A 25,404-nucleotide genomic window follows, 5' to 3' on the forward strand; every position below is an offset into this window, starting at 1 on the left:
TCAGACCTTTCCTAAGAGACTGGTTTCTGAGTGGGGGCGGCGGGCGGAGGGGGTGGGTAATGTGAGAGACCGCGGGGCGCTGGGTGGTCTCGGGGCTGTGGGAGGAGGGTTAGCGAGACAGCGGGCTGATGGGGGAAGAAACGTCTGCCAAGCAGGACACCGGTTTAGGAGGAGAGGATGGAGATGCTCAGGACCAGCCCCCTGGTTTCCAGTTGTTTTCGGCCTTGCCCTCTGGAAGGAGGCCAGTGCGTGCACCTGGCCAGGGGTGGCTCGATGACTGGCCGGTTGGGGTCACATTCGTACTTGTCCTCCGCAGGGCGTGGCCACACCCTGGAGAGGCAGACGTGCTTTATGGGGGCACCCTAGCCGCTTCTGTGGTGGGTACCAGGGACATGGGCCACTGCATGGTCTATAGTCTGAGGTGGGAACCCCAGAGAGGGGGGGCTGCAGGGCCCAGCCAGGCCCCGCTCACCTCCACATCCCGTCATTCCTCTCCTCGTCAGTATTTTGAATTACAGGAGCAAGGAAAAGGGCTCATAACTCAAAGAAATGTGATAGACGGACAGGGAAGCCGCGTCTGCATCGGGAGAGGTCACAGTCCCTCTGCCCACACATTTCACCACCTCTCATCTACCAAGTAGCCTGCTGAAGTGCAGACTTTACCATGAGGGACCAACCAATTAACACAGGCCTGACCTTTAACGTTGGTCCTGATGCCTTTGGCTTATTATCTGCGGAGATCCTAAAAGGGAGTGATAGAGTTTGATAGTCGGTAGGATGGGGAAAGGGACTTTTCACTCCTCTGAAGTTATGATGCTTTTACTTGCATCTTGCAGAGCAGTATTCTCCTTCCTTTTTAGACAGTTTTTGCAGAACTCATTGACATTTTCAAACATTTACTGTATATAGTGATGCTTAGATTTTTGTTTCATTGTTTTTTTTTCCTGACACCATAACGTCATTTTATTGTTCCTCAGTAACCTCTGAGTTATTCATATACCATCTTCAAGTGCTGAGTAAGGAAAGACCTGTTACTTATGGTTGTTAAAATCTTGATGCTTTGTTACATTAGGTATTTTAACATATTGTTAACAGAAATTCACAACACAGTTGCTCATTTATTTTCAAACAGCTAGTTCAGCTCTTAACCATTGTTCAGAGAACACTTGAAAAGATCTTAGAAATGATAACCCACTCCTTATAGTTTATGTCTAAGAAAACTGAGATCCAGAAAGAGTCAACTTAGAGGAGTCCAACATTCATTCATTAAAAGGCTTTTACGTATCAGGCACTTCAGAGAGTGCAGGGTCCGGTGATTGTCATCCTTGCTCTCGTTCCCTGCCCTAGAGACGCCACCTGGTGCAAGAGAGGCGGAGGTGTCATTTGAACCTGGGTCAAACTAATTCTAAAGTGATTGCTCTTTCATTAAGTACCTAAGTTTCTTAATTAAGCACCACAGATGGATTGTGATCTGTCCAAAGTTTTATCTTCCAATGGTCCTCGTAGAACGAGAGTTCTTAAACATTTGGGGTGACAAGGACCCGTTTGTAAATGCATTCGGTCAGCTGATCACATCCTCTCTGTCCTTGTACAGTGAGTTTGGGGCACATTCCAAGGAGTGATCTCCCCAAACCTATATTCTCTTCATGATCTTGAGCCCCTTTTGGGAAATACAAGTTTGCAGCTGAAACGAATCTCCTGGCTCTTCAGTGTAGGTGGTGTGGACTTAGTTTTACAGGCCACACTCTTCAGCCAGTTTTCCTCGGTGTTACCACCACAAAGTATCACGTTATACCAGGGTCTTCCCAAACCCTGAAACCATTCACACTGACACCTCAAAAGCCGTGCTGCCTCGAAGAACTCTGGGTCAGCTCCCTTTCAGGGAGCCAGCTCATGCAGACTTTTACTTAGAAGTCCAGGCAGTTTGGAAATTCGTGCTGCCTTCAGACCTTATGCCAGAAAGAGCCCAGAGGGCTCAGAAGGATGCGCTCACTGGAGATTTCTATTCTCTTCTCATTGCCTTTCCTGCCTGAGGAATCTTGATCCGGTGCCTTTGAGTTCTCTCTCATGTTATCACATCATCTGAATTGGAGCTGCTTGCCTCTTCCAGCCTCTGCCACCCATTGAAACATTTCACATTTGGAGAAAACAATAGCAGCTTGACTTTCTAAAGGAAACAGCTTCTCTTCTGGGATCAAACTGGAAGCAGATATTTGAGCTGTGAAACTTTTTTTTTTTAAGTGTCAGGAGCTGAATTGAAGCATCATGTTCCATGTACTGGGACAAAGTCAAGTTTTAGGGCTAGAAGCAGGCGACGTGGACACCTGCTGCAGAGGAGGCGACCTCGGACAGTTCAGTCTGTCCCTTAAGTGCCTCCACCCTTGTCCACAGCCCCATGTTTTAGCTGAAGTTTGAAGCCCAGAAGGCATTTACTATTGAACCCATAGGGCTTAGCCTCCAAGGTTTTATAAGAATGGATACATTAAATTATACCTTCTGAAAAGAATCCGTGTGTTAAGAGACTGAATATAAAGATGCTGGGTAGCACATTGGACCAGCTTATCAGAAGGAACGCTCTCTAAGGTGCCTGCCTCTGCCCATCAGAGTAGGTAGACGTTTCCACCTCCATCCTTTTGTTTTGACTTCTGTTTATTTATCCTGCAGCAAATATCAGACATGTTAACGAACCCTAATTTTATAAATGAAATTATTGCAGCTCACGCTGTCAAGATGTGAACCTAACCAGACCTCAGATTTTCTGACTTAATAGCTGGACTGTAGCAGCCTTTCCCAGATAATGGAAGCTTCTGTCAGCTGCAGTCAGCCACCTGTTTCTAACAGGAGGCACCCAGACACGCAGAATGCAAATTCTCAGGGTAGCCAGTAGCAGATGGAGAGCCACCAGATGAAGCAATTTCACTAATCACGGGCATTTCTGAAGAACGGACGTCCAGGTCTGGCCTCATGTCCTGACCCCAGGCCAGGCACTGTTATGGACCCCAGGCATCTGCTGCCTCATAGTCCAGAAGGTTCTTAGTGTATAATGAACTCTGCAGGTGCCTCAGCCTCCCAGTCAACCTGGACTCAATGCCTTCACAGTAGGGTTAAATCTGGTTGTACTCATTATACACCGTAATGAGTAAAGAAGAGCAGAAAACTCAGAACTCTTGTTTGATCTTTGGGGATCTAAGGAATATATTTCTTTTTTGTCTGTTTTTAGTTTTGATCCCACAGCTCACATCTTTTGCAGATGACCAAACTCACATGAAGACAAGCCGAAAGCTCCCCTTTGTTGGGCCGTGCTTCCCGGTCCAGGGTCCACCAGCCACGTGTTTCACAGTCACGCTGAGCCATGGAAGTGTGGCTGTGAGTATGAAAAGAGAAACGAAAACTGTCAAATAGCTCATTAATAACTTTTCATATCGATCATATGTTGAAATACTAATATTTTGGATATATAGTACTAAATAGAATATTAAACTTTGACCTGTTTCTTTTTGCTGGTAACGTGGCTAGTAGAAAATTTTAACCAACATGGCTTCCATTTGGACCTCACCATTAAAGGTACATAGAGTAGGAAATGGCAACCCACTCCAGTATTCTTGCCTGAAAAATTCCGTGGACAGAGGAGTTGGGTGGGCTACAGTCTCTGGGGTCACAAAGAGTCAGACATGACTGAGGAACTGAAGCACATTAAAGGTACTGAGAGCCTCTCCTTTGTCTGAGTTTCTATAAACTCAGTGACTGTTTTGCATATTCTGTTGGACTCCATTTCATGTATGCATATCTGTGTCTTTTTTTTCCAAAATGAATCGTCACTTACTCACAGACAGGACCTTGGAAATAGCCTGTCTCATACCATGATTTTCAGCAGTGGAGAGGACTGGTGGTCCCGATGCCTGGAGGGGCTTTCTCTCCTTTGTGAGTACAGAGCACATATGCTCAACATTCCGTAGACTGTCATAGAGTTCAAAACACATGGTTAACCAGGGACGTGGGCCAGGCAGGGGCTGCTATTCCTGAGCTCTCTGCTTTCCTGGTCTGTCCTTGGGAGCACTCCAGACAGCTTTGTGTGTTTCTTTTGTTTTTTTCCTTTGTGGTTCTGCCTCTTGGCTCTACCAGTTCCCAGAGCAGACAAGAAAAGGTGCAGTCTTTAAGGAAACCACGTGCCCTGTGTCCTCAGGGGGAATGACAGTACAGAAGAACCTTTGCAGGGGAAGTGCTGGTTGGTTCTCCAAACCAGATAACCCTTCTCAATTAAGTACTGGCTCTGACTGGTACAGCCATGTGAGCCTGGGCAAAGCTCTTAACTTCTTTGAGCCTCAGTTTTCTTCTGTGTAAAATGGGAATACTGATAGAACATTCCTCATAATCAGATAATTTCAGTAAAATAACTTAGCACAGTATCTGGCACATCACAAGTGTTACCCATTGTTGTTATTACAGTCGTGGTAATGAGAGCCTCAGCTACTAAGCAATCTTGAATTTTTTTTTTCCTGATCTTGTGTAATTTAGGATTATTCCTACTGCCACATTTTTGAAAATGTATCATTTTTCAAATGATAGAATGGCACATCCCAAGTCCAGAGGGGACTGGGTAAACTCACAAAGATCTGGGGTTTGGGGAACAGAGCAGTTTCCTCTGAGCATCTCATTCTGTCCCTCTGCTGGTTTTATCACTGACTTTTGTACTCACTGACTGCACAGCAGAGATCGCAAGCTGATTTTGCATGGACTCCCATTTACTGGAGCCCAGTGTGCTTTGCTCAGAAATCTCAAGATGTTGGAAGGAGCTCGGTTTACAAGCAACTTAATTCAGAAACTCAGAAGAGGGTGTGTGTGTGTGTCTGTGTGTGTGTGTGCGCGCACGCGTACACATACTTGAACTCAGTTGTGTCCGACTCTTTGCAACCCCATGGTCGGCAGCCTGCCAGGCTCCTCTGTGGGATTTTTCCAGGCAAGAATACTGGTGTGGGTTGCCACTTCCTTCACCAGGGGATCTTCCGGACCCAGGGATCAAACCTGGGTCTCCTGCACTGTAGGCAAATTTGTTACCGGCTAAGCCACTAGGGAGACCCCAGAAGAGGGTGAACAGGAGAAAAACCCCGGAGGAAAATCACAGGTGAAGGAGAATGAGCAGAGCCCTTGGATTCAGACAGACATGGGTTGTAGTGTCTGTTCTGCCAAACTTTAGTCAGTTGATCTTGCTGTAGCCATCTAACCTGTGTCTTTCCCACATACGCAGTGAGACGGATGGACTTTGCAAGGCTGTTACCAGGACTAGGAAGTGACCTACATGACTAGAACAGTCTAAGCCGGTGACTGCTCACTCCTCCCCTCCTTCCTCACTTGGCCTGACCCTCACTCTTAATTTCACGATCTTTCCTCCCCACCTCTGCCCCCTTAAATCGTGATATATAGCAGGGGTCCACAACCTCTGCAATCTGATGCCTGATGATCTGAGGTGGAGCTGATGTGATAATAATGAATTAAAATGCACTTGAATCATCCCAAACACCCCCACTGCCTGTCCATGGAAAAATTGTCTTCCACAGAACCGGTCTGTGGTGCCAGAAAAGTTGGAGACTGCTGAATAGAAACCAGTTAGTGTTACATTTCCTGACTTGCAGCAGCAGTGACTTTGGAGTATACTTAAGAACATGTAGTTAGTAGTCTTCCATTAGATTCACTTATAGAAACGGGAGAGAGATTTTAGTTCTTTTTGAATTTACTATTCATTCTGGAAAAGTGGAAGTTTATATCTCACTTAAAAACACTTTCAAAAAAGTTTCCCCTCCTCCATTAGAAATGATGGTTAAAGTATAAGAATGAAATACAACTAAATGTTGCCATTTAGTTTACCCCCACCTGGTTGTTTGAAGTAAGTTTTTGCTTGGGGCCAGCACCAGCTGTCTCCCAGGAACCTGTGATTTTTGTCAGATTTACAGCAACATGGTGGCTAGCTGGAATATAGGGTTGTTTTTACAGTAATTTATGATTAAATGCAATTTAGTATTTTATATTGGGCATATGATCTCCTTGACTTTTATCTTCAAATCATGGAATTTTAAGGACTAGTAGTTATTTTAGAACTTATCTAATCCTTAGCACTTCATTGATAAAGAAGTGAAGACCCAGAGGTATTAACTGTCTTTCCCAAAGCTCCCAATGTGATATTGACAGATGTAGAGCTCATGTCCTTGCCTTTGTCTTTTTTTTCCCTACCATGACACAGTGGCTTCTTGGTTGTTTTTCATCTGATACAGTAACAATCTTGCATAGGTATGGCATTTTAATAGTGTGTTGGGTTTTTTTTAACAGAAGTCACAGAAAGTCTGGCGATGTATGTTTAAGACCCTAATTTTCAGTTTCTTTAATAGATTACATTCAAGTAATACCCAGAAAGTATTTTACAGGCTGAAATGAAAGCGTTTAGTCTTTAGAAGACTATTGCAAAAAGTGACCAACAGGGGGAAACCTTCTACAGCCTTTTGGATTAATTCGCTTAGGTTTAGCCCCTTGAAAAGCTCCTGTTGAGGTCAGCAAAAAACATCTGTTGACTTATTTATAGCCACAATTTCTAAGAAGCATATTCTATAGCAGATGAAAAAGTAGTTGACAGATCATAATTCATAAAGTTACTGAGGCCTAATCTAATAGAACAAAATGTACAAAACTGGCTCCTGTGGTTCAGGCCCTATCACTTCCCTTTCAACTGAAGACAGAACGGTGTAACACAGTGGAGCACAGTTTGTTCTGATGGTTAAGAAAGAGGCCACTGGGTCCTTTTTCATGAACAACGTCACAGGTGTTTCAGTTGTAGGAAACCACGTTTTTCTGACCAATCTCACTTGTCACTGGGATGCTTAAACACAGTGATACCTACAAATTGTTACTGGTGTATTTTCTGTTAAGAATCTAATATGTTAATGGGAATGACTGATTGAATACTTCTGTATCTGGGTTAAGCTTTTTACTTCACTCCTTTTCTTTGACCACATGTTGTATTATAGTATTCGACAAAGCCACATTGCCCTTGCTGACTTTTAAGCAATTACTAAAATTATACCTAAAAAAATTATATTTTTTAGCTCATTTCTGGTCATCTTTTTGGGAGCGTAGTCAGATTTCTTTCTATATTTAATCTATTTTATATTTTGCTTCTGTTCTGTCTGTAGGACCTCCTGTATATCACAGTTGGTTTTTTTGTTTCTCGTTTTCTGTTTTTTGTTTGTTTGTTTGTTTTTTAGTCACAGTTTAGGGGGAAAGAAAATGGTAGATTGGTCTGGCACAGTTAAGTCCCAGTAGCATAGTACTATTTATTACCCTGTGCTTTTTTGAGAATTTAATGATAGGATCCAACTGCTGCCAATACTGACCCATCTAAAATTGTTATCCTTAAAAAGAAAATTATATCCAGAACAAGTCCATAGACTTCTTTAGCTGAGGGGTGAATAGCCTTGTGTTCATTTCACAAATGATTGTTGTACATTGTGAAAATGAAGAATTTATTAACTCACCAGAATTACTCACATTTGTCTGAGGTAGTAAAAGTATCACTCTATTTTTTAAAAATTCTTAATTCCTCACACAATTGTTAATGGTTGTGTTTGCTTATATCTCATAGTTGCTATCCTTTATTCTATATATGAATTGCTTAGTTTTCTGTGATTTTTTTTAAAAAAAGACATTTAATAAAAAAGTGTGATTAAGTTATCTCTTCCTTCCTTAGTTTTCTCTGTTAGCTGACAGGGTATTTTTATTCAGTTGTTTTCAGGTCCCTTGTCTTTTTCACCTTTTTCTTTCTAATCCTCTGGACACATCATCTTTTTCCTTTTCTCTGCCTCTTTGATCATGAGCATTTTAACTCCCTTCACATCCTTATTAAGCAGGCATATTAATACTTCATTTTGGACTCTTTGAAATATAAGTTACTATGTAAGTCTTTAATTTTTTTTTTTTCTTTTGGTAAATTATTTGCTGGGCCCTTTCCCCATCTGATGATTAACCAAAATAAGTCCATCTGTACCTTGCAGAAAGTGATAAGTTAGTCAGCTATATTTAGCTAAATAAAACCCATTACATCCTTGGGGAAGAATGTGCTTAGTTTAGCCTTATGAGAAAACATTTAATAAATGCTGTCCTGAAAATATTTAGCCTGGCTGAGTAGACTGGCGAGGGTTCAGTCCTGATAAAGCTGAGGTGATGGTGAGAAGCTGGCCCTCTAGTCCAAGCTCAGGTTGAACAATTGCACCTCTTATCAGTAAGGGGTGTAGCTGTGGGTGTCTCCTGTATTTACCATTGGCTTCCTGCAAGGATTTTCCACCCACTTCTCATGACTCGTAGCCTCCAGAAGGGCATATGCAGCGTGTCTGCGTAAGGAGGAAATGAGGTTCGTGGAGTGGTTTTATGGCCAACGTGCTGAACTTGGCCTCAGTTTCCTCCTCTGTAAAATGGGGACAGTCATAATACCACACACAGTTCTGCACACTCAATGAGGTGAAGTACATCGAGTGCTGAGCAGTTTCCAACGCTAGTTGTTCAGCACATAGAAACTACTGGTTGTAGTGGTAGTAACTTGTCAGGCCAGCTTTTCTGATGTTTCCTTACCTTCCTCCCTCCCACCCACCCTGCAGCTTATCAAGCTGATTCCTCTGAATGTGGCAAGGTAGAAAAGCTCTTGTGTGGGCATCAGAACTGGGTTCTAGCACTTGGCCTGAGCTTCTGTGGGACCTTGGGCATGTTGTGACCCAGGTGATCTCTTCCCACACGGTGGTACACAGAGGCACGGAGCAACAGTAATAAGATCACACCTTGGTCTCCATTCTGCCGGTGATCCTTAGCCTTGGAAGAGAAGAAAAATGCTCATCTCTCTCTTTTGATATCTTCTCGGATATGATAGCAGATCTAGTTAGAATCGAGAGCCAGACCCATCACCCGCGTGACACATTTTGAATTTTGGGCTGTGGGATCTGGTGTAAGGTCAGCCTGTGAAGCCCAGGGCAGTTTAAGCGACAAGTTATCAGTTGTGTGAAGGTTAATTGTTGGGAGTTTGTCTCCCACAGTGATCTGGATTTTCTCTCTCTAGTTGGTGGGCCCAATCCTTGCTATTCTGAGTGCTCTGAGAACCAGAAGCTGGGCATCACTTGGGAGCTTGCTGGAAATGCAAAATCCTGAACCTCACCCTGATCTACCAAATCAGGTTATTAATACACATTAAGGTTCAGGAAGCACTGCCCCAAATGACTGCCATGGGGAATATTCTATCTGACACAGAGGACGCTTACTAAATACCTATAGAATTGGTATTTGGCGTTTATTTCTTTTTCCCCACCTAGATTTATAGCTTTTTCCTCTTTTTGGGTATAGTGTGTTGATGTGTTAGGTAGCTCAGTTTGTCATGACAAAACACCATATCAAAGTGGCTTAAATAGCAACAAAAAAAGTAGCTTCTCAGTTCAGGTCATGTGGCTGAAAGTCTGAGATCCAGGTGCCAGTGTGGTTGAGTTCTGGGGGGGGTGGGGGGGAGCCTTTCCTGTACTACGTACAGTAGCTTGTTTTGTGTTCTCACATATTAGGGCAGACTAGTGGTAAAGAACCCACCTGCCAATGCAGGAGACATAAGAGACATGAGTTCGATCCCTGGCTCAGAAAGATCCCCTGGGGAAGGAAATGGCCACCTGCTCTGGTATTCTTGCCTGGAGAATCCCACAGAGAGAGGAGCCTGAGGGGCTACAGTCTATGGGGTCGCAAAGAGTTGGCCATGACTGGAGTGACTTTAGCACATATTGGGGCTCACTGGTATCTCTTCTTACAAGGGCACTAATCCCATAGTGATGGCCCCTTATGATTTTATCTCAGTTTAATTACCTCCCAAAGGTTGCATCTCCAAATATCACGCTGGGACTAAGGCTTCAATATATTAATTTGGAGGGATGTGGTTCAGTCCATGGCAACTGATTTCTGCAACTTATTTTGAGATTCATTCAAAAAAGTAAAATAGGCAGGTGGAAAAATATGTAATAAGTATAGTAAAATGTTAATAATAAAATCTAGGATGAGGATATATATTTATGTCCACATTCACTGTACAGTTCTTAATGGCATGTTCAAAATTGTCAGAGAAAAAGCCCTGCTGTCTTTAGTTACTGGAGTGAATCTAGTGGTTCTTTTCTCTGATTTCCATCCAGGCTTTCTTAAAACGGCCTCGCTGGACAGCTTTTCCTCTTTGGCAGGAACCCCCTCTGCACGCCCTCCTTGGTTGGGTAATGTCCTGCGTCCACACTGTTAGTTATAAAGTTCCAGCCTCCAGTGAGATGCTTCATTCTGGCCTCCGGTTTCCCCAGTAGTATCTTTCTGCTCGGTTTCTCGTTTACCTTGGCCCTCTCCTGATAAGAGGATCCTTCAGTTCTTACGAGGTTGGGGCTTCTCAAGTTTCATTGAAAGAGCCTACATTAAGCGTTTCTAACTTTCTCTGCACTTGACGGTGAAGTCTATTATCAGATGAAAGCGGGAGAGAAAGGTGTGCCTCCGTGGTCCACCCTGCTCCTGAGAGACAGCATGACTCGCCTGGAGCCCCCCTCGTGTTATTAACGGGGCTCCCGTTGTTTTCTTCTGGGACCGTCAGGATCTGAAGTTAGGGTATTTTCTCGGGAGGGGCACTGTACTGACTTGTTTATTTGGTCAGTTCCGTTCAGTCACTCAGTCGTCTCCAACTCTTTGCGACCCCGTGGACTGCAGCACGCTAGGCCTCCCTGTCCATCACCAGCTCCTGGAGCTTGCTCAGACTCATGTCCTTTGAGTCGGTGATGCCATCCAACCATCTCATCCTCTGTTGTCCCCTTCTCCCCCTGCCTTCAATCTTTCCCGGCAACCGGGTCTTCTCTAATGAGTCAGTTCTTCGCGTCAGGTGACCAAAGTGAACATTCCAGTGAACATTCAGGACTGATTCCTTTATGGATTGATTGACTGGTTCAATCTCCTTGCAGTCCAAGGGATTCTCAAGGGATTGTCCAACACCACAGTTCAAAAGCATCAATTCTTCATCGGCGCTCAGCTATCTTTATAGTCCAACTCTCACATCTATACGTGACCACTGGACAAATCAGAGCTTTGACTACAAAGACCTTTGTTGTGTAGTGGTACTGTCTCTGCTTTTTAACATGCTGTCTAGGTTGGTCATAGCTTATCTTCCAAGGAGCAAGCGTCTTTTCATTTCATGGCTGCAGTCACCATCTGCAGTGATTTCGGAGCCCCAGAAAAGTCTCTCACCCTTTCCATTGTTTCCCCATCTATTTGCCATGAAGTGATGGGACCCAGTGCCATGATCTTAGTTTTCTGAATGTGAGTTTTAAGCCAGGTTTTTTGCACTCCTCTCACTTTTATCAAGAGGCTCTTTAGTTCTTCTTCACTTTCTGCCATAAGGGTGGTGTCATCTGCATATCTGAGGTTATTGATATTTCTCCTGGCAATCGTGATTCCAGCTTGTGCTTCATCCAGTCCAGTATTTCACATGATGTACTCTGCATATAAGTTAGATAAACAGGGTGACAATATACAGCCTTGACATACTCCTTTCCCGCTTTGGAACCAGTCTGTTGTTCCTTATCCAGTTCTAACTGTTGCTTGTTGACCTGCATACAGATTTCTCAGAAGGCAGGTAAGGTGGTCTGGTATTCCCATCTCTTGAAGAATTTTCCACAGTTTGTGGTGATCCACACAGTCAAAGGCTTTGGTGGCCTAGTCAAAAAATCAGAAGTAGATGTTTTTCTGGAACTCTCTTGTTTTTTTGATGATCCAACGAGTGTTAGCAATTTGATTTCTGGTTCTTCTACCTTTTCTAAATCCAATTTGAACATCTGTAAGTTCATGGTTAATGTACTATTGAAGCCTGGCTTGGAAAATTTTGAGCATTACTCTGCTAGCGTGTGAGATGAGTGCAATCGCATGGTAGCTTAAACATCCTTTGTTTATTTGGTGGGGAGTGCAAAAACTGGTATTATTAGAGTCATTTTACTTGAAGACACCAGAAAGTATCAATACTGTAGCTGTCCACTTGGGGAGCATCCAGTGTGTGTCACAGGAATCCCTTGTTGCAGTTACCCTTAAACTAGGGAGCCTTGGTGGGAAATTTGGGGAAACTTATCACAGATTTCTGTCTTTGAAAAGAAAAAATAAGATTCTGGTGGAAAGAAACAGGTTCAAGCTGAACTCAGGGACACTATTCAGGAGGTTGGTGATTGAATGACTTCATTTCTCTCAGTCTCCTCGCCTTTAAATTGAGAGTGATAAGGAACTGGTATGAAAAATAAGTGAACGCCTGTCTGTAAGATGCGTAGTGTGGCGGTGTGATTCTTGAGTGATGTTCAGTAATGGTCATTCACTCAATAAATGGTCAAGTGCCCGTTGGGTTTGAGTCACACGATTCTTCCTCTCTTTCCTTCCCTTTCGGGACCCCTCAGCACACTTTGTATGAAGTCTTTCTAAGCCAATCAACCAAAGGATCCCAACTTTCCTTATAAACCATTAGGCTCCCAGATCCTAGGGACTCAACTACAAATTATTTTCCGCGTGGGGAGAGGGGGAAGTCTTTTTCTCTTCCCCATTTATCTCTCGCCCAGCATCTTAATTTGCTATATGCTATAAATGGTAATCTTTAAATCAGACTCCAATTTAGGTGATAAGAATCACAATTAATTAGGCTAGCCTGTCAAAGATTAAGTGTAATCTTGCATTTCAATTATCTCAATGCCAAGACTTCAGCCAAGGCCATCAGAAGTGAAACTGTAATGTCTGCTTATGTTTAATAAAGTCTTTGCCTGCTGTTTGTTTCCTGAACTAGTCTCTTGTCTAGAAATAAATTAGATGGGCAGAGGATCTCAGATCCCTTTTTCGGCTGTGGAGCAGAAGAGATACATGGGAGAAGATAAAACTTAAAGGTATTAAAGACTAATTAGTTTAGGGGATCTGAAAAGATTTGCAAACTTCTTGTTTAAATCTGTTGACAACTCTTTAATTCCCTCCAACTAGTTACGCCTAAAAATAGTGCAGTTATGGCTGAAGTTTTTGACATTTACTTTCTACTCCCATTTTCAGTTGCTCGTATTTTTTTTCTTCCTCCTATTCCAAAAGAAAAATTCTAGTTTTCACCAAGTTCAGTATCATTCCAACTATATTTTTCCTTTACATTCAGAAAACTGAAACACAGTAACTCAAATAGATTGTCCTTATAGAGGAAAAGTGCACTGTAGTGAAAATCACGTGATAATTTAGGTATGATTTCTGAAAAGATACTGAGTGTATTTTTACATATAGAAAGGCAAAATGCAGATATCTACTCTAATTAAATGTTTCCTGTTTGTCACCTTAAAAACTTGAGAATTCTGTCTTAATTAATAATTTCTGGTGTTAAAACTTAACATTGCTTTTGGGTATTTTAAAAATTATGAATAATAATAGAAAAGATTAAATGGATAATTCAAAACTAATAATAGCTACCCATTAGCTTGCGCTTGCTACATTCTAGGCACTGTGCTTACCCATATTTGTTTATAAATTATTCATTTAATCCTTGGTACACTTAAAATTGTTCCCATTTTACAGGTGAAGAAACTGGGGTTCAAGTTAATTAACATACCCAAGATTATACTCAGTAAGTGGCAAAACCAAGATTAAAACCCAGGTCTCTTTGGCTTTAAAGTTGTGCTTTTAGTAATTTCTCTACTGCTGATTAAACAGTATCCAAAGTTAAGGAACTCATGATTATTTTATTTTGGTGTGGTTTGTTTGTTTGTTTTATTTAGCTTTTTTCTGCATTGTCTTAGCCAGCATTTGTTACGGCTTTGCCCATAGAACTTGAGAAGTTTAAACGTTCAGAGTACTAACCATTATAAGCATAAAATATGAATGTGCTTATAAGATTTATTTAAGAAAAGTATTTTTGGGATTAGATTTTAGCCTACCAGAATGTCCATTTTTCATTTGAAAGAATGAGAGAGATTGTTCCAGGTGGAAAAAAGTTTTGATTGAGCAACAGTTAATAGGCAAGCATCTTGATTTAATACTGATCCACACTTTGCATATACTTTCTTTTCTGTTTATTTGTACTACATTTTAAAAGGTAAGTGGCAGCTTTTTATGTACTTCCAAGCTGCTTCCATCAGTAATGAAATACTTGGCTTGGGCCATTTCTGGAGTCCCAGAATTTCAGCTTAAATTTTCCATTCGTCCCTGCCAGGCCTTAATTCTAAAATATCTTTTTTTATGGAGAAGGCCTCCAAAAGGTGCAGCTGTGTGCTGGTTTCATCTTGCACTTTGTAGCGGCATTGGCACTGTTGAACGTGAGGAATGCCACTGTCTCCCACACACCACTGGCGCCCAAGGACTGTTCAGGCCTGTCCATGTTGGTGATTTGGGAAGGGCCTCCGTCGGGAGGGAAGGCTCTCTCCTGTTCCATGCGATTGGTTGTCGCCAGAGCAAAGGGGGGGAAATAGAACTAGTGGAAAATGCAGCATCTGATGAGTTTGAGCAGGCCCTGGGAGTTGGCGATGGACAGGGAAGCCTGGTGTGCTGGGGTCCATGGGGTTCAGAGTGGGACATGACTGAGCGACTGGACTGACTGACCTATGTGTCCTCAAGAATGCTTTTCTGCAGCCCGGGACACCTAGTTCACTAGTTTGTTGTTGTTCTGTCGCTCAGTAGCATCTGACTCTGCGATCCCTTGGAACTGCAGCACGCCAGGCTTCCCTGTCCTTCACTATCTCCTGGAGGTTGCTCAAACTCATGTCCATTGAGTCGGTGATGCCATCCAACCATCTCATCCTTTTGTTGCCCCCTTTTCCTGCCCTCAGTCTTTCCCAGCATCAGGGTCTTTTCCAATGAGTGGGCTCTTAAACAGTATGAATAGTTCATTGGTGTTCCTGTAAAACGCTGATTCCTCTTTTTTTTTTTGAAACAAGACACACCTTGGCTTTACCATCACTTTTAGACCCTTCTGCTGTTCTTTCTTGTCTTCTTTCTCTCTAAGTAATACTGATTTCTTTTGATGAAAAGTGATTCAGCTAAGTGAAAAACTGGTGTTGGCTTACAGTGGAGGAATCTAAAATTCACCCAGCTTTAAGAGTAGACTTGGCTCTCCACATGTGTACACTGATTACAGCAGGATTCAAAACCAGAAAACATTCCTCATTCAGGCATACAAATCTGTCTGTAAGGTGAAATCAAATGAGAATTTATATGTAAACTTGATAAGGATTACGCTCTGCTAATTTGTGTTTTGTTTAATGGTCACCATATATGACCTCTATATTGTGTGTGTTTGTGTGTGTGTGTGTATGTGTGTGTGTGTATGAATGAGTTCCATTATGTTTCAGTTTATTGACCTGTATGATGTATGTTATCAAGGACTTTTCAAAGAACAATTTGCCAAATTTGGTACTTCCTAGCAGTTGTCATATCCTACTGAAATTCTTTAAAATGGGATTTAACAGAAGTGTAAATATTGACCTTTGAGTATTTAATAAAATTAAAGGAATAGTTGATTTTAGGATTGTTGAAATAATTAATATTTTGCTTTAAAATGCTTTTTAGACTTTTCACTGTTAATTGAGCCTATTACTCAAAGTAGAAAAGGTGAACTTCAGAAGTTTCTTGGGTAAAGCTTCCAGATCCCCTGTGTTTAAATATTTTAAAAGGAAATGGACTGAATCATAGATATTGTACTACAGAATAGGAAATCCTTGCATTGTTATTTTTAAAAAACCTTGTGTCTTTGTAAAATTTACTTTTTAAAACTCCCATTGCAAAACTTTAATCAGTTGTAATGATTTATACATTTGAGTAATAAGCTTTCTTCAATATTAAAAAAAAATAAATAATAAATTCACTCAGTGTGTTACAAAGGAGTACCTGTACTTCCTATTGCATACGTCTAGTATTTTTCTTTTTAAAATATTCTGGGGTGTACTTTGAGAAAGGTGTTGTTTGAGAAAGCCATCACAGTGCTTTTTAGAAACTTCACATTGCACTTGTATGCGTGAAACAAATGATACTTTGCATCTCAGGATATGGAAAGCAATCTACCATGTTTTGCCAAAGAAACATTGAAAGGACTTAGAAAAGATTTTTTTTTTCCCCTCCTTCAAACTAAAGTGAAGAAATAAGAGTGGTAGAAACAATTTTATATGTAGTATTTGCCAGCCCAGTAATATAACAGCTGTTGTGTGCACATTTCAATCACAGTTAGGTGAAATCTTTAATTATCACTTAATTTAACTTTCATATTTGCTTGCAGAAATGATCATGTTGATAAGATTCTGGGAGAAGATAAACTTTTATTAAGCAATTCCATCTTTGGTTGCCAACTTTTTTTTTTTTTTACTAAAAAAATGCTTCTGTAATTTATGAGGGAAGAGAAAGAGGAACTAGACATGTTAGTTGGATGAATGTTGTGCAGATATGTGGGTTCGTGTATTTACTATTTAATCTTTAGCTTTTTGCACTTTGGTATATGCTGAGATCTGTAAGTTTGAGAAGGTTAAGAGATGCTACAGTCAGTCCTAATTAATAATATTTCTCTACATCTGATCTCTACCTTTGTGTTTTTCTCCTGTTACATGTGCTGATAGGAAATTTCATTTTGCTCAGTGTAGAAGGCATCTGTAGGGGAGGATAGTTTTGTGAGCTGATAATCTAAGGCAAAAGGAAATAGTTTATAGTTTATCAGAGGAAATGAAAGGCTCTGCTCTTTTATGGTATTTCTTTTTTTATTTACAGTGCTTTTAACTAAAAGACTAGTTAAAAAGAAACTTTCAAGATATTTGCATTTCTTACTAAAGAATAGTTGATTTACAGTATCATGTTAACTTCAGGTGTGCGGCATAGCAAGCAATTCAGTTTCATATATACATGTATATAGTCTTCAGATTTTCCTCTGTACAGGTTATTGCAAAATACTGAGTTCCCTGTGCTATACTGTAGGTCCTTGTTGATTATCTATTTTATATATAGTGGTGTATATATGTTAATCCCAACCTCCTAATGTATCCCTCCCCCCACCCCAAGATACTTCTATTGTAAGGACTTTTCAGGTATACTCATATTTTAACAGATTTGGGCAATGTCATTGCTGGATTTTTTTTCAGGCAGTGGGTAGGGGTCACTTGCATGGATTTGCTTCTCATAATAGCATGTCCTAAAACTTATTACTAACCCAAAACAGATGACTAGCTCCATTCTTGGCTATTCTGATGCTGGGGGTTTGTAGTTGTACCGGCAGTCCGTCTACATGATGAGTTCTCCAGGTGATCCGTAGGCTCAGGTTGGTGGCGGAAACACAGGTAAGACGAAGTTCCCGCTCAGCTCTCTGCATCGTGACTGTCTGGCAAGTCAGTAGCATGCCTGCCTTGCTTTTATGAAGTGCAAAGTGTGTTCCAGTGCTGTTGCAGTAGGACAAAGTGGCCCAGGAAACTCAGTGATAAACCTTGTGTGACCTGTGTTCAGACTTTGTTGAGTCCCATGTACCAATGCTGGGTGCTTGGGGCTGGCCCTATAGTGGGGTTTTTGTAGTGTGAAGTCAACTCAGGAATCTTCCATGTGCTTTTGACGAAACTTGCCCTTGTTCAGGCTATGGGACTCTGCTCTTCAGGACTGTGGTCAGCAGTTGTTTACAGCTATTTCATTTTAAATCAATAGACATTAAAAATTCTCTTCTTCCGTTGCAGCAGTTACATTCCAAGTGCTCAGAGCACTTGCTGGGTAGCACAGCTAATAGATCATTTCCCTCATCACAGCAAGTTCTTCTGGAGAGTGCTGCTATAGGATTTTCTTCCGTAACATAGCTCTTTTCTTTTTATCCTCGGTAGTTGGTATGGCTAACAGAGTTAGGTGGCAAGACCACGTTACTATCTCAGGGAAGAGAAGGGTCTTATACTACAGGCTCTGGGTTTCCAAAATCACATCAACAGTACTTAATTTTCTGAGGTCAAAGTTTAACATAATCTTACTTGACTGTCATGAATCTGTTGTTTCTCTGTGCTAACTATTAGAAAGATGGGCTGCATTAGAAATTTGCTTAACATGATACATGGCTTAAAAAGTCACACCACTGAAATCTCATTGAAACAAAATTGTCAATATTTAGTCTTAGATTATATAAACTATGTGAGAGTACATATACAGCCATGAACCTTAAGTGTCTAAAAGTGATTTATGGGTGGCTGATAAATAGACTGCACAGGTAGGTATTTTCATAAAGACTGTTTACCTATATTTTGCATTTTGAGAAATTTGAGGTGCGTATATTTAGCTCCCTCTTCTGGTATCTTATGAGAAAAGTATTTATGTATTTATTTTTTTTTTTTGGAGTGAAAAATACAGTTATCAAAGTGTTGAAGGATATTATGTGTGTCACCCAATTAGATTTTTTTCTTTTGTTATCATTTGGTAAAACATGTAAATAAAAGTATGGAAAGAATACTTTGTGACAGTATCACATGTGTTAAGCTATTGACTGACCAAAACATGTGTAAGCCAATAAAGGCATTTCAATAGCAGGTCCATGGGGACTGGAGTGTTGGGTGGCCAGTGATCATTTGTACCTGCTTCGTATTTGATATTACACCCACCTGGGCATTTGTGGAGCTTGGGCCAAAACACAAAGGAGGCCCAAGCGACTTGCATCTGAATATTTGAAAATTAAAAATCACATTGACAGGTGGTTTGATAAAAGCGGTTCCAGCCTCCTATGTTGACAGTTATTTCTTCACGATGACCGGGAAGCTGGATTTGAATTTAGATTTCTTGGGTTCCGAGTTCTGCCCGAGAGTGTGGTGGCATGTGGAGAGCTGGTCCATGCCTGGCTTGGCCCCGTGCCGCCGGAACCTTGCACAGCCAGGCTCCCTTCCATCCTGAGCCCGCTGCCCTCCGCCCCAGCCCATGCCTCGGGCCAGTGGGGCACGCCGGAGCAAGGTCTGCGCTCAGAAGGATGGACCTGAGGCAGAGACCCAGAAGCCGCTGAGGCAGGGGATCTGGGCTTCTGGGGAACCTTCTGATCATGTCCTAGGAGAGGAGCAGCAGGTGTGTCCCCAGGCAGCTCACTCATGGGAAGAGGCAGCGCTGGAGGGTGGTGGCCTGAGAGGAGCCTTCTAATAAACACAGGGCCCTGCGCAGGCTCCCTCTTTCATCCTGGCCTGAGCTTGCTGCTGTCGTGATTGAGTCCGTGGGATCGTTTTCACCGCTCTTGACTGCGCTGGACTACCCTCGATCAAGCGTAACCGCAGGATTGTTTGTGCTTGCAGCTTCCACGCTCCCGGACCTTGCAGAGCAGTTCGCACCCCCTGACGTCGCTCCACCGCTTCTTATCAAGCTCGTGGAAGCCATTGAAAAGAAAGGTAATCCAACTGGTCAGGGACATCAGCTCACGGGTTATGGCCTGATCTCGTGGGTGTTACCTTTTATATCTGTTGTGTGGATGTTCATTGAATCCACTTCCTGCCACCTGTGCTGGATACATTAGCTGTTTGTGGCCGTGACTTGGGGAGATAGTCTTGCTCTGACTTCTCACTCCATACTGATGTGTAGTTACTATATGGAAACTTTTAAATTCTCCCTGTTTTAATAAATGGAATTAACTGGTTCCTCAGTGGCCAGATGATTTTGCCAAAATTATTGATATGCCAAATAAGATGAATAGTGGGAGTTGACTTCCAAGAATGCTTGGTACACATCTAGAATAGACACTGGATGAAAACTGGAATGTCTCTCTGGCTGCAGGCTTGCAGGTTCCCCAGAGAGCTGTGTTTTGCATACTCAGTCTGTTTTGTGTCCCAGGTCTGGAATGTTCAACTCTATACAGAACACAGAGCTCCAGCAGCCCGGCCGAGTTACGACAGCTTCTTGATTGTGGTGAGTGTCAGAGAGCTGGACGTACACAGAGGGAAAGACGGTTCTTACCTTTGTGTTTCAGGTACAGCACAAAACACTTGAGCTTAAACATGCAACGTTCTCGGTTTGGAGGGAGCTCAGAAATCCTGCACACTTCCCTGTGTGCTCTTCCCATAAGAGGGCAGGCTTTTGATGTTTGTCTCCTGAGCAGGGGTGTCTGTGCCTGTCTGCCTGCAGGTACATTGGCTGGCATCACAGCCATGAGCCTCTTGGGCCTGCAGAAATTGCACAGGAGAGAAACATCTTGGGATTTCTCTGATTCTGCTCATCTGTCATCTTTCTCCGACCTTGCCATTGGCTACATCTAATACATCTGGACTAGTTGAAAAAGTACTTATAAACCTGTCATTTAGCAAAGGTCTCTTCTGATCTTTTCCCTTCTTTTCTTTCTGTCTTCATTCCTTTCTTGCTTGCTTGTCTTTTCATGCCATATTTTATCAAGTAAAGTGAAAGTGAAAGTCAGTCATGTCCAACTCTTTGTGACCTCATGGACTGACTATACAATTCATGGAATTCTCGAGGCCAGAATGCTGGAGTAGGTAGCCTTTCCCTTCTCCAGGGATCTTCCCAATCCAGGGATTGAACCCGGGTCTCCCGCATTGCAAGAGGATTCTTTACCAGCTGAGCCACATAACCACTCTGTAAAGAATCTGCCTGCAATGTGGGAGACCCAGGTTTGATCCCTGGGTTGGGAAGATCTCCTGGAGAAGGAAATAGCAACCCACTCCAGTATTCTTGCCTGGAGAATTCCATGGACAGTATAGTCCATGAGGTCGCAAAGAGCTGGACACAACTGAGTGACTAATGCTTTCAACATCATGATATTATTATATTTAGTAGTGTGCTGGTAAACCAGTTCTTGGAGAAGTGGGGAGAAGCCCTGGTTTGTAGCATTTCCCCATTTCTGTAGTGTAAATATTCCTACGTGATTAATTTCATCTTACCAATGTGTTACCACTTGGGAAGAATTGTGAGCCAATTCAAGTCAACTCTTAGCACACCATTGGTTAAATGGCATCCATTAATTTAACCAAATGGTACCTTAACTATTAGTTCCTTCCCTCTTTGCCTTACAGAATACAACTATAAAAATATAAATTTACTTGCCGTCATTCCAGCAAGTCATCTTCTACATCAGCTTCTGGAATCTCTTAGACCCTTTCACTTCAGTTCAGTTGCTCAGTCGTGCCCGACTCTTTGCGACCCCATGAATCGCAGCACGCCAGGTCTCCCTGTTCATCACTAACCCCCGGAGTCTACCCAAACCCATTTCCATCGAGTCGGTGATGCCATCCACCATCTCATCCTCTGTCGTCCCCTTCTCCTCCTGCCCTCAATCCTTCCCAGCATCAGGGTCTTTTCCAGTGAATCAACTAACTCTTTGCATGAGGTGGCCAAAGTATTGGAGTTTCAGCTTCAGCATCAGTCCTTCCAGTGAACACCCAGGACTGATCTCCTCTAGGATGGACTGGTTGGATCTCCTTGCAGTCCAAGGGACTCTCAAGTGTCTTCTCCAACACCACAGTTCAAAAGCATCAATTTTTTGGTGCTCAGCTTTCTTCACCATCCAACTCTCACATCCATACATGACCGCTGGAAAAACCATAGCCTTGACTAGATGGACCTTTGTTAGCAAAGTAATGTCTCTGCTTTTTAATATGCTGTCTAGGTTGGTCATAACTTTCCTTCCAAGGATTACTCTTTTAATTCCATGGCTGCAGTCACCATCTGAAGTGATTTTGGAGCCCTAAAAATAAAGTCTGACACTGTTTGCACTGTTTCCCAATCTATTTCCCATGAAGTGATGGGACCAGATGCCATGATCTGTTTTCTGAATGTTGAGCTTTAAGCCAGCTTTTTCACTCTCCTCTTTGACTTTCATCAAGAGGCTTTTTAGTTCCTCTTCACTTTCTGCCGTAAGGGTGGTGTCATCTGCATATCTGAGGTTATTGATATTTCTCCTGGCAGTCTTGATTCCAGCTTGTGCTTCATCTAGCCCAGTGTTTCTCATGATGTACTCTGCATATAAGTTAAATAAGCAGGGTGACAATATACAGCCTTGACGTACTCCTTTTCCTATTTGGAACCAGTCTGTTGTCGCATGTCCAGTTCTAACTGTTGCTTCCTGACCTGCATACAGGTTTCTCAAGAGACAGGTCAGATGGTCTGGTATTCCCATCTCTTTAAGAATTTTCCACAGTTTATTGTGATCCACACAGTCAAAGGCTTTATTCCCTCCCAATTCTTTTCTTTTTACTGATAATTTTTTTTGCCTTGCATCGTTTTAACTGAATTGGGGTGCTTGAACCAAAAGAAGCAAAATCTAGCTTTAGAAGAAGCATTTTCAGATGTACAGTTATGCAAAGAATACCCACGTGATATTTAATAAATGAAAAAATTTGAAGTGTGAGGCAGCTTATGAAAATTTCTAGAAAAGATGTTTCTGGGAAGAAAGGGAGATTAGATCTTCATCAGTCGATAGTTTGACTTAAAACACACCACCCAAATGTTTGAAGCTTGAAAAAAATTTTTTTTTAACTTTCATTTTTCCTTTGTACATGGAAATCAGTCTTACACACAACACAGGGTACATCCTCCTACACATCCAGAGTAGGTCATTAGAAGTTGACTGTCAGAAAAAGCAAGGTGAAAAGCCGTGGTTTTTTTTTTTTTCTAACAGCTTTACCAGAGTGTTAAGGAAACACTGAGTTTTGTCCTAGCCAATTGAACTAGAGATACATGTTTTGGTCAGAAAATTTGGTCAAATTGAGCATGTTAAAAGTCACAGGAAATGTTTAGATTTCAGACATTGATGAAATGGGGGTTATTTGAAAAAGAGTAGTTATGTTTTCAAATGTGACCAAAAACAAAATGATCCAGTTGAGCTTTTAAAAAAAATCTTCACACCACCTGTAAGATGGAATAAATAACCCAAAGTCAAGTCAACAAGATATTTTGATAGACAGCTTTCTGCCCCATTTGAGACCAAAACACACACAGAAAACTGGTTTTCCTTGGATTCTGTGCTATAAAAGTGAATTTTGTGGCAAAACAAAAAGTGTAAACATTATCTCAGTTTAGGAGTGAGGATCCTCCAGGACTATTTCCAGCTTGAGGATTTGTCTATTTTAAAAAATTGTAGTTTCCAGAGATTAAAAACTTATCTCTGGAAGAAGCTCAGAGATAAGTCACTTAAACTCAAAAACAAAAAGCATGGCTTTTAACTAACCCCACGAATTACCAATGTCAGAAAAGGGTGGACGTGGGTAGAAAACAACAGCCCACTTTTATTAGCACCCACTAAGTTACTTTATTTCATCCCCACATCAGTCTTGTGTATAAAAGTTACCACTGCTTATAAAGCCATGACTTGCATCCAGATTGTTCTGACCCTAAAAGTCCTTATTCTTTTTTCTCCCCACTGTATTGCCCTAAAATACATTGTCTTTTTAAAAATTTTAATGGTGTGAATTATTCTCCCTCTCCCCACCTTTTTGGTTTGTCTTAACCTGATTCAGGTTTTTTTCTTTAAAAGTTCTCATCACAAGAAACATATTTCTATGTGTGTCTCTGTGTGGATATCAACCAGACTTACTGTGGTGAAGCTTTAACAGTGGTATATACAAATAAGAAATCATTACGTGGTAATCACATGTCTCAATTTTAAAATTCAAGCTTTTTCAGCCTCAGTGCGTGGACATTTTAGGATGGATAATTCTTTGCTGTCAAGGAGCTGTTCTTAGCATTGTAGGATTTCAGCAGCACTCCTGGCCTCTGCCCACTAGATGCCAGTGAGATTGTATCCTGGCTTGTGACAGTCAGAAACGGCTGCAAGGACTGGCTGATGTCTCCTAAAGTCAGGAGTGGGGCAGCACAATTGAGGACCCCAACTGACTCAGCTAGAGATCAGTCAGGGAGGGGACTCCATTCCAGTGGGAGAAGGGCTGAAATGTGGGAGAGGTTACTGGTTACCTGTCAGGCGTAGACTCAGTGAAAGGCAGGTTGGAAGAGAGTGTAAATGCCCCCAACCCAGACCTGAAGACTCAGCCAGCTTCCACAGTCACCACATGGCAAGCTGGAAAAGCATGTTAGGATAGCTTTAATACGGAAAAGGAGACTTAGAACAGAAGTCAGAAAGTCCAAGGAGCTTTAGAAGTTATCCGTAAATAAATAGAACCTACTACATCAGCTCTGGTGGAATTTGACATAAGGTGAGCTTACCTAAGGACTCCAGGTAAGGTTATTTCACTCAAAAGCTATCAAGTCTCTCTGGAATAATACCTCCTGTGTTGGAGAAGGGCTTCGGTGAGTTAACATCACTCTCAGGACGTTTTGTAGCTCAGCCCACAAACATTTCACAAGCACATTCTGTGCTGAGCCCTGAGGGATGTGAGAAGAGCGGTGAGAGCCACAGTCTGTGCCCTCGAGGGACGTCAGCCTAGGAGTACCCATCAGTCTCTGGGGGGGGGAGATAGAGAGATCATAATTACCATAGTGGGAAGTGTCCCAACAGAGGGATGGCATATCAGCCCTGCTCCTGCACAGAGAAGGCAGCAGATAGCCTGCCTGAGGGAAGGACGTGGGGAATATTTAGCATCTTAAAGTTTATACCTCATTGCGAACATGGTTTAGTACCCTTTTTAGGATGAGCAAATTAGGAAATATGAATTTTCTGGGCAAAGTGATATTAAATGGAGTATACAGGTGATTTGGCTGGTGGGGTTGGGGGGGCGTGGCCAGCAGCTATGGAATGCTCCAATAGGGATGCACACACAATTTTGACAATCACACTAGTAGCTGTATTACTTTCCACATGGATCCTTTACGCAGAGACCTAGTCTTGCCCTTGCCCACACTTACTGAAGATGTAATATGTACCTGGTTTGTTCTTTGTGGGACACTTAAGTGGTTTAACCCTTTGCTTCTCCACCTTTTCATTCTTTTCCTATCCTTATTTGCTACCAGATGGATATCTCTGAGCTTTATGATATTATATGATTATCTTTCATAAGATCCACCTAGCTGGTGAGACAGGTTTGGCTTATGATGATGATGTGTTCAAGGAACTCTGGTAGCTTCCAGCTCAACCTGAGTGCTTTATAGTATCACCCTGGTTCGTAGGCATCCAGGATGCTGCTGCTGCTTCTCAAGCTGAACATCTCTAAGTGAACTTTGATTCTCTCTCATCCTCTCCTAGGCCACCACCTAGTCCCAACAGTCTCCTGGTTAGGTTACTTCCCCTAGTTACTTTCTAACTGTCTTGCAACCCAGATTACCAAGAGTGGTATCAGCAGTTCCAGCAGTGCTCCTTTCTGACTTATTTGAATGCCCAGTTAATAAAACTGTTTAACAAATACCGTGTATTAATGAATATGTGTGTAGTCTAGACAAACGGTTCTGATGAGCCTATTTGCAGGGCAGGAATAGACGCAGACCAGAGGGCTGACTTGCGGCAGCGGGGGA

The 25,404-nt window shown here is 42.1% G+C and overlaps 1 protein-coding gene across 2 annotated transcripts in view; it reads left to right on the top strand.

Annotated features, from left to right (window-relative positions):
- The window catches only part of PIK3R1 (phosphoinositide-3-kinase regulatory subunit 1), a 77,332-nt gene that overhangs the window by 31,566 nt on the left and 20,362 nt on the right, over window positions 1-25,404 (top strand). For both annotated transcript variants that reach the window (XM_065905732.1, XM_065905733.1), the window contains exons 2-3: window positions 19,296-19,388; window positions 19,828-19,902. In XM_065905732.1, the coding sequence (XP_065761804.1) occupies window positions 19,296-19,388; window positions 19,828-19,902 (168 nt within the window). The remainder of the gene's footprint in view (window positions 1-19,295; window positions 19,389-19,827; window positions 19,903-25,404) is intronic.

Source organism: Muntiacus reevesi, chromosome 14 (assembly GCF_963930625.1).
Source record: "Muntiacus reevesi chromosome 14, mMunRee1.1, whole genome shotgun sequence".
NCBI lineage: Eukaryota > Metazoa > Chordata > Mammalia > Artiodactyla > Cervidae > Muntiacus > Muntiacus reevesi.